The sequence below is a fragment of the Vanacampus margaritifer genome, chromosome 5, assembly GCF_051991255.1.
Source record: "Vanacampus margaritifer isolate UIUO_Vmar chromosome 5, RoL_Vmar_1.0, whole genome shotgun sequence".
NCBI lineage: Eukaryota > Metazoa > Chordata > Actinopteri > Syngnathiformes > Syngnathidae > Vanacampus > Vanacampus margaritifer.
The window spans coordinates 24,556,655-24,569,582 of record NC_135436.1 but is presented as its reverse complement, the minus strand read 5'-3'; the positions used below and the strand labels follow the sequence as shown (position 1 = coordinate 24,569,582).

The window sequence follows — 12,928 nt, the reverse complement described above, 5'->3', positions numbered from 1 at the left end:
GGTTCCATGTTTTTATAGCAATAGAACAGAATATTTTGTTGACCTTGCAAAATCGGCCCAAATCTAAAACAGCCGGAAGTGAAGGGGGCTGTTTCAGTGAAAATGGCCGGGAGTGAATGAGTAACAACTGTATGTCAAATATAGATAGTGCTTATTTTATTATTTCTTTGCCAAGCTAACCAAAGCTAACATATCCACCATTAAGTGTGTTCAAATAAAAACCTGTTGAATCAATGCTGCATTTGAGGAAAGTCGGACTTTTCTGACTTCAAACCAGGAAGTGTGTAACAGGAACGCACCCTTGAACTCAGAAATACCACTGAACTATTGAACTGTATGGAATGCTTATGACGCATAAATAAAGCAAAATTGCAAGAAGGCAAGTTTGCTGGAGGTCAAAATCAGTTTTGAGGAGCAAATTTTCCGCCATTATCGTTGTTTACTTTTTCCTCGAACGCTTTCAGGTCGGAACTGGGAAAAGCCAACCGGGATCAATCTGATTTCAGACCTTCCTCGAATGCAGCATTATAAGCAGTTTCAATCACTAATCATTCATGTTTGTTTATGCACTACCCACAACTTCCAACATTTACATGAGCACCTTTGCTGCTTGTAATTGCACAGAACTCTCTTCTTTGCTGAGTTTTTTATTTTATTTTATTTATTTTTTTAGAAATAGAGAAAATGAGAAAGTTTTTCGTCCTGAAAAATGTACTCCAATTTTTTTTTTTTAACTTTAGGCTTAGGATTCAAAAGCAATCTTTGATTACATTTTAATAAAGTTATTCATTTATTATTACTTTGGTCAGATTCAAGTTATTTTTGTGACCGCTGTGGGTTTGTTCTTTCATTGCAAACAATGTGTCCAAATTGTTGTAGATCAGTATTTTGGGTAAAACTCGGTTGCCTTGGTAAAGATAAAAGTGACTCCTCTCATTACAAGCCAGTGAAGCATCACAGTTGCTTAAAGTTGATGGAATTTTATAGGTGTTATTAATTCCAAGTTTGCTCCTTCCCCTTGAACTTATAATTGATGCTTTTTACAGACTTTCAGGACTTTTCTTTTCATGTGTGATTTATTATTTTTTTCATGATGTGACCTTCTTTTAGTTTGAAAAAAACATTTGTGTTAGCAATCATTAAACAAGGGTTTTGCGCAGAGCGAATAAAGTTGGTCAAATTAGTCCATCTGACACTTTTTGAAACCTCGTGCAAAGGTTCCAGAAGTTGTAATTATTTCTTATAAGACCCCAAATCCCTGTTGCTTGTGAAGGAGCGTTTCATCATGAAGATCAGGCTCTAATGACTGAGCCGTATAACAAGACGCAGCGGGGAAACCGAGGGAGCATCAGAGACAGGAAAGTTTTATTGTTAATGATGTTCTGTAGTGCCGCTTGTTGCTGCCGGACGCGCGCTGACTCATGCAATTGGAGGCTGGCCCATGCTGCTTTTGATGTTGAAAAATACAACAACAGAATCAAAGTGAGTTTCGTCTTTGAGGTGCCTGAACCTGGAATCCTCTTAACTTTTTTCTAAAATTGGTCTGGTTTTGTTCTGCTGTCCAATGAAAAAGTGTGTATTTCCAGACACGGGCAATTGGGTCATTGAGCCAAAATGCTTTTGATGTTGAAAAATGCAACAAAATAAGAAAGTGAGGTGTGCTTGACCGAGGGCTGGATACAAGTAGATGGTTACGAAATAAACTCGGACCATTGTGAGTCGAGCTATACGAATTTCCTGAATCATCAAATGCTAAATTGTGGCCCAAACGGAGGCTCTTGCTAGATTTTTATGCGTCATGACAAGAACAACATGTATGCCAGTTTTCCTGTCAATTGGGCTAATATTTTAATAATATATATTTTTTTCTGTGGATGTCTTTTTGATATGTAAAGTCTTGGTCTTGCCTCGGTCTCGACCTTCAAAAGTCTCAATATTGTCATTAGTGGGGTTTCCATCCACCTATTTTTATTCCAATTTTCAAGAAATGCGAAAGTAAAACTGAATGAAAACACTAGAAATTGGAAAAAAAAAAAGGCCCAAAATTGTAATCACCATTTCTCTCAAATCTGTGATAGTGAGCACCTCTCCTTTGCCGAGATAATCCATCCCACCTCATAGGTGTGGGAATCTGGGAACTACTGACTTGTTTTTTGAGTACCCAGACCCCCCAAAAATCCCCTACAATAAACATTGTGGTCTAACATCTCTGCTTGATGCGCACCGGCGCACCTCTTATACACACCCCTGCATATTATGATTTTACATATCATCATGCGAGATAATCCATCCCACCTCATAGGTGTGCCATACCAAGATGCTGATTAGATACCGTGATTAGTGCACAGGTGTGCCTTAGACTGCCCACAATAAAAGGCCACTCTGAAAGGTGCAGTTTTGTCTTATTGTGTGTGTGTGTGTGGGGGGGGGGGGGGGTCGGTGCGCATCAGGCAGTGATGTTAGAACACAATGTTTATTATAGGGGGGTGGGGGGGGGGGGGGATCTGGGAACTACTGATTTGTTTTCTGAATACCCCCCCCCCCGTCCCCTACAATAAACATTATGGTCTAACATCACTGCTTGATGCGCACCGGCGCACCTCTTATACACACCCCTGCATATTATGATTTTACATATCATCATGCGAGATAATCCATCCCACCTCATAGGTGTGCCATACCAAGATGCTGATTAGATACCGTGATTAGTGCACAGGTGTGCCTTAGACTGCCTACAATAAAAGGCCACTCTGAAAGGTGCAGTTTTGTCTTATTGTGTGTGTGTGTGGGGGGGGGGGGGGGGGGGTCGGTGCGCATCAGGCAGTGATGTTAGAACACAATGTTTATTATAGGGGGGTGGGGGGGGGGGATCTGGGAACTACTGATTTGTTTTCTGAATACCCCCCCCCCCCCGTCCCCTACAATAAACATTGTGGTCTAACATCACTGCTTGATGCGCACCGGCGCACCTCTTATACACACCCCTGCATATTATGATTTTACATATCATCATGCGAGATAATCCATCCCACCTCATAGGTGTGCCATACCAAGATGCTGATTAGATACCGTGATTAGTGCACAGGTGTGCCTTAGACTGCCCACAATAAAAGGCCACTCTGAAAGGTGCAGTTTTGTCTTATTGTGTGTGTGTGTGTGGGGTGGGGGGGGGGGTCGGTGCGCATCAGGCAGTGATGTTAGAACACAATGTTTATTATAGGGGGGTGGGGGGGGGGGATCTGGGAACTACTGATTTGTTTTCTGAATACCCCCCCCCCCCCCGTCCCCTACAATAAACATTGTGGTCTAACATCACTGCTTGATGCGCACCGGCGCACCTCTTATACACACCCCTGCATATTATGATTTTACATATCATCATGCGAGATAATCCATCCCACCTCATAGGTGTGCCATACCAAGATGCTGATTAGATACCGTGATTAGTGCACAGGTGTGCCTTAGACTGCCCACAATAAAAGGCCACTCTGAAAGGTGCAGTTTTGTCTTATTGTGTGTGTGTGTGGGGGGGGGGGGGGGGGTCGGTGCGCATCAGGCAGTGATGTTAGAACACAATGTTTATTATAGGGGGGGGGGATCTGGGAACTACTGACTTGTTTTCTGAATACCCAGACCCCCCCACCCCCCCTTAATAAACATTGTGTTCTAACATCACTGCCTGATGCGCACCGACGCACCTCTTATCCACACCCTTGCATAATAAGTTCTTACAAATCATCATGCCATCATCATGCCTGAACCTGGAATTGTCTCCACTTCTGCGGAAATTGTTCAGGCTTAGCTCTCTTTTGCCGTTTGAGTGCCAGAGCCCTCCACGGCAGATTGTGCATCCTCTTTGACTGTGCGTTGGCCTCCGCTCAGTATGTTGTGATGCGGCAAGAGGCAGGCAGCCATGTGTAGAGATGCAGGCACTTTACTCTTCCAGACAGCTGCTGGAATGAGTGTGCATTTATCAGCCAGTCATCTGTGCCCAAATCACCCCCCCCCCCCTTCCCGCCCACCAGCACCACCAACACTAGCACCACCACCACTACCACACACACCGACCGGGATTAATGACTGTCTCTCCTCATTTGCACCCAATCATGAGCGGGATGCTGAGGCAATTGAAAATGTTTACTCCAATCGCCAAAGCTCTCCTTTGTCGCACAAAGTGGCCCGTTTTCACTTTGATGGGATTGCTAATCACGGCCGTGTTATTTATGTGTGTTTTGAATTGGAGATGAGCCTAGGCTAAGAAGGATGCTGGATCGCCACCAACCTTGCTCGGTCGGTCGGGGCTGCCGAGGATTTATTTACAGTTACTTTCTCTGCGGCCAGCAGATTGGGAGCGGAGAGTAACTTTGCCTGGCACTGCCAAATATTTTCCACTTTTATATCTAGAAATGAAATGAACCATTTTGCTTTTCATAACACATCAAACGCTGCACTGCTTTTTTCTAGGACGGAGACGAACGACATCATCAAAACTGCAGTGGCTGGCCGTCCATTTCATACTTTCGGCCTTCAATGGGGATTTAATCCAACTCTTTATACCGCCACTTTCACATCATCACTGTTGGAATTACAGAAGCCATCAGTGCAAAACTAAACAAAGCAATACTGCGCCATAACTGGAGCAGTACAGAATCAATATTTACTCAATAAAATAACAAAAACAGGTTTTTGTCTGACCAACCATTCAGAGGCTGGAAAATACTGATGTCATCGAGGGCAAATTTAAAATATCTGCTTGGTTTGAGAAACAGTCCCTGAAATTGTTTTAAAAAAATTTGGCTTGCGCTACGACTTCTGAAAATGACAGAATACATTAATAAAATTTCATTGTAAAATGTAGCTCGGAGCTTTTGAAGCACTTAGGCCAGCAGACAAGGCTTTGCTGCCCCTGACCAACCACCAAAGGCAAATTATACGTTTTACAGTTGAGAAGAATTCATGGAAATTATTATTTTTTTGTTTGAAAAACAGCAAAAATCAAATATTGTGAAAAACACTTGTCTTTTTTTGGGGGGGGGGGGGGGGGGGGGGCTGAATGCAGACTTTCCAAAAACGTAAAAATAATAAAATTAAATAAAAAATGACAAAAACAATATCAGCCAATGGCTGCTACGTGAAAAACACGTAGGTCCATTTTTTTTCTTCTTCTTTTTTTGTTGTTTTTATGTTTTTGGAAAGAAACTGAATGGAGACATCCCAAAAACATAAAAACTAAGTGTTTTTCAAATAGCCAATGAAAAATACATTGTCACTGCTATGTGAAAAACACTTATATCCATTTATTCCTTCTTTTTTTTTTGTACGTTTTTGGGATGAAACTGAATGCAAACATCCCCAAAATGTAAAAATAAAAAAAATTCAAATCCAAAAATGGACATAAGTGTTTTTCACTTGACTTACCAAGTTCTATAGCAACTCAATGAAAAAAAAAACACACACATATGGTCACCGCTATGTGAAAAACACTTATGTCCATTTTTTTTTTTTAATATTATTTTTTTTACGTTTTTGGAATGAAACTGAATGCAGACATCCGAAAAAAGTAAAAATTATTTAAAAACATACAACACGATATGTGTTTTTTTCATTGGGTAGCTCTAGAACGTGATAAGTCAAGTGAATGCAACAAACAAGTTTGAAGATGATTGCTGAAAACATGCAAGTACTTCAAACTATGTAGTTCTCAGTTGTGGTGCAGCGTTGAAGCTATTTTTACCATTTCAGTTTTCCAGATTTTTAGCGTGGCTATAACAAAATGCCCGTCCAACTTGAGCGCCTTCGTTAACATAAGCGGTCATCCGGCACGATTGTGACGTGCAGATTGTTATGCCTGAACCCCCAAAATACGTTACAACTTGCTTTAAGATGATGGAAAGCCGACATCAGCATCAGCATGAAATTTCAATTAATTGCTGAGCCCTTCTAAGAAGCACGTAAACAGAATATGAATTTCTTGATCCACTAAAGTTCCGAAATTCAAACCTTTTGGCACAATACGCTCAAAGGGCACATCAGACCTCACCTGACAGTTTGTTATTAATATTATGTAAATAGTCCTGATGATGTCTGAAATGTGAATCGGCGGCGTAAAGAGCACGTCGTCTGGATTCTAGTATAGAAGTTGACGCTATTCCCTCCATTATCTGCTGACATTTTGTCCGTTTTCACCCATTACCTCGTTTTTGTCCCGAACCGACGGGCCTGGCAGGAGAGCGGAATCAAACGGGTGGTTCATCGCATCAGACGATTGGTCCGAGGACCTTGTTTTTTTTTTACATGGAAGGTTAATTTCTTATTGCGGGCATTCACGGCGAATCACGTTAGTTTGTCTGTCTGTTCCCATTATCTCTGCGGAGGCGAAACAAACGCACGTCGCTCTTTTATTTTTCCTTTTATTCTTCCTCTCCACTTTGTAAATGTCACAAAGCAATAGAGGTTTGTGTGACGACTCGGGCATGTAAATGTGCTTTTGATGTTTGCGCCTGCGTCTGCGGCTGATAGCGTTGCGCCTCCACTGGTGTGAATCTGAGACATTCTAATGTATTCCTGGCTTGGGTAAAAATAGCACAAGGTGACTTTAAATTCTCTCCCAGAAAACAGCAAAGGAAGAACAAAAGGCTTTTTTTTTTTGTGCGCGCGCGAGAGGTGTGAGTTACGACGACAAGGTCTGGGGTCTGTCTCGGAACAGCGCTTGTGTACCGAGAGCCTCTCCCAAGCTCTTTTCCATGCCAAGAGATAGACGGCAGCACACTGAGCACACATTGGTCACATGGACGCTCAGATGGAGGGCTCTGATAAAGCTTAGCCCATCAACGCCATCCAGCTCCACCTCCTCCTTTCCTTTTAAAGATATTATCGTGTCAATAGAGTGGAAGAAAATACTCCATGATACATCACGACGTCTTTGAAAGTGAAGGGAAAACACATTAAGGCAATATTTCATAGGATGATGGGACCAATTATTTCGCAATAATACATGCCCTTAGTAGCCTCACAATGGGGACACTATAACTAGACAAATTGTGTGGGAATGCTGAACGCTGAATGCTAATAGCTGAATGCTAAGATTTGAATGCATGCAGAATGCTTATGAATTGAAAGATAAATTATGTGAAAATTACTCGTTAATTGTAGTTGAAAGATAAATGAATAAAAGAAAAGTTGTGCAAGCAGTCTAAGGCGGGATTCAAACCGTTGAATGTACTAAAATGTGGTCCAAATGGGGTTTGAACCCAGCTTCTCTGTGGAGGCAGGCAAGTGCTCTAGCTAATGAGCTAACTAGAGTTGTTGAAAATTGTGGCTAATGGCATATTTATATTGAAAAGTGTCAGCTGAATGGGGACACATAATAATTTCTGTGATATTATAATGTCTTTCCTGATATGATAGTTGGTATCACTTAGCATAAGGGCCAAGGATATATTTGCAATGTACGGTCGGAGGTGGGATTCAAACACGCAACTTCCTGCCTACTGGACACTTGAGCAATATCAGACCGCTAGTAATGATGATCATTTGTATTTATGGAAGTGGGCCTGAAAAGTGAAACTTGAAATTTAATGTCTGTCCCATTGAAAATGAATAGATGATATATTCCCAGGAAGGCGGGAACGTTTGTAGTAAATTGAAATTTGAATGGTGAAAATAGGAAGTATTATCTGTGATTTATTGCATGGCAAAAAAGTGAGCGGAATAATAAGTGCCTGAAATAATAAAGGTTAGAAACAACATCCCACAATAAATGGGTGCAGTACAATAAGTCTCTTAAAATATATCTCCTTCATTTTATACTTTTTTTCCCCCAATTGATGCACAGTATGCATGCATTTTGCTGTCCACCCTGTCATTATGGTGTAACCACCCCTTTAAGAAACCCTTCGATGTGATTAGGTGACACTACAAACTATTTGATCCGTAACAGTGGACAGTATAAATATTTTGTAATCATATGATGTGTGTAGTTGGATGTTGTCAATGTTAACATGTCCCCTCTGTCATTGTAAAATATCAATTGATATAAATATCTTTCAGAAATGCGACATATATTTGTTAAACTTGAGTCAGCTAGCTAAGTGAAGGTCTACCATGTCATCATTAAATGCTGACATCAGCCAAACATGTCCACCATGTCATTGTCCAACCCGGTCAGCAAACGTACTTTAGAAACTATTTTGTATCACTAGATTTTGTACCACTAGAAATTGCTGTCCACCCTGTCATTATGGTGTAACCACCCCTTTAAGAAACCCTCCGATGTTTTAATTAGGTGACACTACAAACTATTTTGGCTGAAACAGTGGATAAATATTTTGTAGCTAAGTGAAGGTCTACCATGTCATCATTAAATGCTGACATCAGCCAAAAATGTCCACCATGTCATTGTCCACCCTGTCAGCAAACGTACGTAATCTGCTGGTTGCACTGCACATTATCTGCTTGCCATTTATTTATATATTTTTAAAACAAAAGTGTGGGAGGACGCAATAGTCACTTTAGAAACTATTTTGTGTCACTAGATTTTGCATCACTAGAAATTGCTGTCCACCCTGTCATTATGGTGTATTCACCCCTTTAAGAAACCCTCCGATGTTTTAATTAAGTGACACTACAAACTATTTGATCTGAAACAGTGGATAGTTTCACGATAAATATTTTGTAATCATATGATGTCAACCATGTTAACATGTCCCCTCTGTCATTGTAAAATATCAATTGATATAAACATCTTTCAGAAATGCGACATATATTTGTTAAACTTGAGTCAGCTAGCTAAGTGAAGGTCTACCATGTCATCATTAAATGCTGACATCAGCCAAAAATGTCCACCATGTCATTGTCCACCCTGTCAGCAAACGTACGTAATCTGCTGGTTGCATTGCACATTATCTGCTTGCCATTTATTTATATATTTTTAAAACAAAAGTGTGGGAGGACGCAATAGTCACTTTAGAAACTATTTTGTATCACTAGAAATTGCTGTCCACCGTGTCATTATGGTGTAACCACCCCTTTAAGAAACCCTCCGATGTTTTAATTAAGTGACACTACAAACTATTTTGTCTGAAACAGTGGATAGTTTCACGATAAATATTTTGTAGCTAAGTGAAGGTCTACCATGTCATCATTAAAAGCTGACATCAGCCAAAAATGTCCACCATGTCATTTTCCACACCATATAGTAAAAAGTAACTCTGGCTTATGGAAGGATTGTCATCCATCCTCATATTGCGTAAGGGGGAATGACATTCAAACCGTTTGAAACTAATTAAGATTTTTTTAATATGAAATATGCACCTTGGCTCTGTAACTGTTGGGGAGCGCTGATTTATGAAGAAAACGTGTCATGATCACTGGATTATTAAAACCTGCTTTTGTATCGATACTGTATAGCAAATCAATATATCGGAATGTCGATCTATTTTTTCCAGCTCCTCTTCACGTTCCTTTGTCTCCTAGCTGCTGCTTTCCAGCTTCCTTTCGTGGGCAGCCAAGCTTGCAGGCCATCTGGCACTGACTCACGGGGGCCCGACACTCGGATCCGGGGGCGGGAGGGAGATCAATAGTGACAAACATGGCACTCTTATATTAAACGGATTAGACTGCGGCTGCACAATCTACACGAGGCCTGTTTGTGTAGCGTCGCATTGTTGCGTCGTGTTGACGAAAGAAGCGCAAATATTTGCCAGGCAGTAAATGTCCAGACGGTAACGTTTGTGTGTTTGGTCTTTTCTCCGTGTGTGCGTGCTGAAGTGGAAGGTCAGAACCTGATGACGGACAATGTTTCGGTGGTGGAGGGCGAGATGGCAACCATCAGCTGCAGGGTGAAGAACAACGACGACTCGGTCATCCAGCTGCTCAACCCCAACAGGCAGACCATCTACTTCAAGGATCTCAGACGTAAGTCAGTGGAACGCAGTCAAATGCACACATAGACAGACGCAGCTGTCTTTTTACAGAGGATAAAGAATATATACATTGTAACTTAAGACATATAGTGTTTAAAAGTGATTACTTTACATTTAAATGATATTACAATGACATCACATTTTCTCTAAATGATGGTCATGAGCAGCACAGTCTCACACTGTTAAGCGGCTAGCGCTTTATAAGTCGTCTTAATGGGTCGTGAGTCAGAGCCGCCTCCTTATTAATTTCTCGCGAAAGGTTATCGCGGGCTTTTATGAAAAAATATTCCTACTCTACTTGGGCATATATGCAGACATATTGGCTCTGTATAGGTTTCAATGGTGGATTTGCATTTTGTTGAAAGGTCGGCCTTGTTGGCCTTGAGCTCATTTTCTACCTTTATGACAGACAACTCAATTGACAAGAAATTTGTTGGATTTTTGTACAAAACTGTTGACAGTTTTGTATTTCTTTCTCAATGTATTTATTTCTTAACAGTGTATTTAAATTATAATATTGTAACATTAACAATAATAAATAGAAATAGAAAACTTATGTAAAATAAAATCAGATTGAGATTACTTTATTGATCTCTAAAAGGAAATTCCCCCACTCACAACGCGTCCAAGAAACAGACACAGTCAATTTTGTCAATTTTACTCTGAAAAAGACTATATTCGGTCCCAGTCTAAACAGAGTAAACTTTACACTCAGAAGAGTGTTGTGGTTATTAAAATATGTATAATTTAAAAAAAAAAGAAGAAAGAAGTAAAAATCACTCAAGGGTTCAGGAACAGTCCCACAACCTTCATCATGAAGGGGATTTCGTATTATTTTGCAAAATGACTTTTTTGTTTTGTTTGTTGCTCTTATCTGAGCACTCTGCCTTAACTCATCCTTTTTATTTAAACGGAATGGTGGCCGTCCGGTAAGTTTTTTTGTCCCCCTCTATTACTTGAACTATGACATGGCGACTGTTGGATAACATTGCTGGTGTGTCCAAAAGGAGACCAAAAATGGTGTGAGTTACGCTGACACACAAGGACCGGCATAGCTCAAGGTTCTGTGATCGTTCCTCAACCCTTGAGAGATTTTTTATTTTTATTTGGAACATTTTACTCTCTTCCAAGTGTAAAATTTACTCTAGTTTAGGCTGAGACTGAATATAGTCTTTTTAGAGTAAAATTTACTCGACAAAATTTACTGTGTAAAAGCAACTTTGAGCACCCCGACTTTCTTAGATGAAAAAAAGAGAGAGAGAAAAGGGGGGCACAGTATGAACTTGGAACCCGGCTGCACCATTGGACTATCCTAAGGAGAGCTGCGTTTCCAGCGTTTAGAAAGTAAAAATAAAAGCAAACATAAAATCTAGACATACAATAAAATATAGAGAAAAACAACACATCATGAAGCAATTAAATCAATGAATTCTAATCACTTTGAAAATATGAAACCATAATTAGAGTTTTTAAAAATGTATTTCTTGGGGGGGGGGGGGGGGTGACATGTTTGTTGTGTTATAGCGGGAATTGCCAGTTTTCTTCACTGTGGGGGGTTGTGCATCTAAACAAAACTCATGCAGTGAAATAGTCCAGTTTGAAGATTTTATTTTTACCACCCAATTCTCACGAGAATGATAAATCGTGCAAATACCGTCTTGTACTTCATGAAAGAACAAAAGGCATTGTCTAGTCGGCGTACTTTTAGGGATTAGACTTCATAAAGTGTGGATTTCTGTCCATGCCAACATCATTTAGTCACGCCATTCGCATCATTTGCAAATCAGAACGCACCTCGTAAGAAATAAAGGATTTTTTTTTTTTGGTCAGCCATTACATGAGCAGCTGGAAGGTTTTCCGCCGCCCAGCCCGCCTTCTTTGCGTCGTACGCGTGAAAAACGTGATTTCCATCTGTCCTTGACGTTTGCCACTTTAGCACAAGTCATTAAGCTCAGGAAGCGAGCGAGATTAATATGAGATAATTCTCCGCCGGGCCATAATGGGAATACTTTTGTGTCCTTGTCACTGTTCGATTTTACGATAATCTCTTAGATTAGGAGATTGAACGTTATGATTATGCATGAGCATATGGGCCTCGTCTACTTTTCACTTGTCCCCCCTCAACCCCCCCCCCCCCCCCCCAAGTTGCGCTTCTTTCACTCGTTTGTGTCTGGGATACAAGCCAGCCTTCAAGGTGATGGAGAACATTTGCGTCTATACCGCAGCCCAGCTGTTAATTCGCAAGTTTTGCTAGTTAAAGACGCGTGCTGTCTTGTCCCGTTTCTCCAAAAGCATCATGGGAGTTGGAGAGTTTATCTTGCGAGCGTGCAGACGATTCTTTATTTTTCCAAACTTTGCCTTATACAGATAGAGTACAGTATATTTTCCAGCTTGTGTGCGCTTTCACACTGTGACACACATGCGTAAAGTACTGGTACAAATCAGACTCCAACACCTTTCTCTCTCTGTGACATGCGTGCACTCATGGCCAACAATGAGGCACTCTAAAAAAAAAAAAAGAATGCCAAAGTGAAGCCCTGGTCCACACACTTGCTGTCATTTCAGATTGATTTATTTTTGTTCCCCCTTTGTTCTTTCTCTTTTCTTTCAATGGCGTGTGTAAACTCACAGTTGACAACGAGGCACTCTAATGCAGCCTCAACAAGATGCATTTCCAGGATTTTTGGCATAGATAGCCATTAATTCAAATTAAGGTGCTCATATACTAGAGAGAGACCGATATGTTTTTTCAGGGCCAATACCGATTATTAGTAGTCAAGGACGCCGATAACCGGTATTTGTCGATATGCATTTTCACTAAAAGGGAAAATATGGACATAAAAATTTGATAAAATCCAAACTCCAGCTCTTAATTTTGGGGGAATTTGAAAGTTTAAGTTTATTGAATAACTTTAAGAGTTCATAAAATATTTTTTTTATATATAATAGGTTTTTTTTCGTTTTTTTTAAACAAATCTTAGTCAATAGACACCTCAGTTCCTGTA

At 40.4% G+C, this 12,928-nt stretch overlaps 1 protein-coding gene across 5 annotated transcripts in view; it reads left to right on the top strand.

Moving 5' to 3' along the window:
- LOC144051863 (cell adhesion molecule 1-like) overlaps positions 1–12,928 on the top strand; it is a 321,818-nt gene that overhangs the window by 253,111 nt on the left and 55,779 nt on the right. For all 5 annotated transcript variants that reach the window (XM_077565411.1, XM_077565408.1, XM_077565410.1 and 2 more), the window contains one exon: positions 9,769–9,915. In XM_077565411.1, coding sequence (XP_077421537.1) covers positions 9,769–9,915 — 147 coding nt within the window. The remainder of the gene's footprint in view (positions 1–9,768; positions 9,916–12,928) is intronic.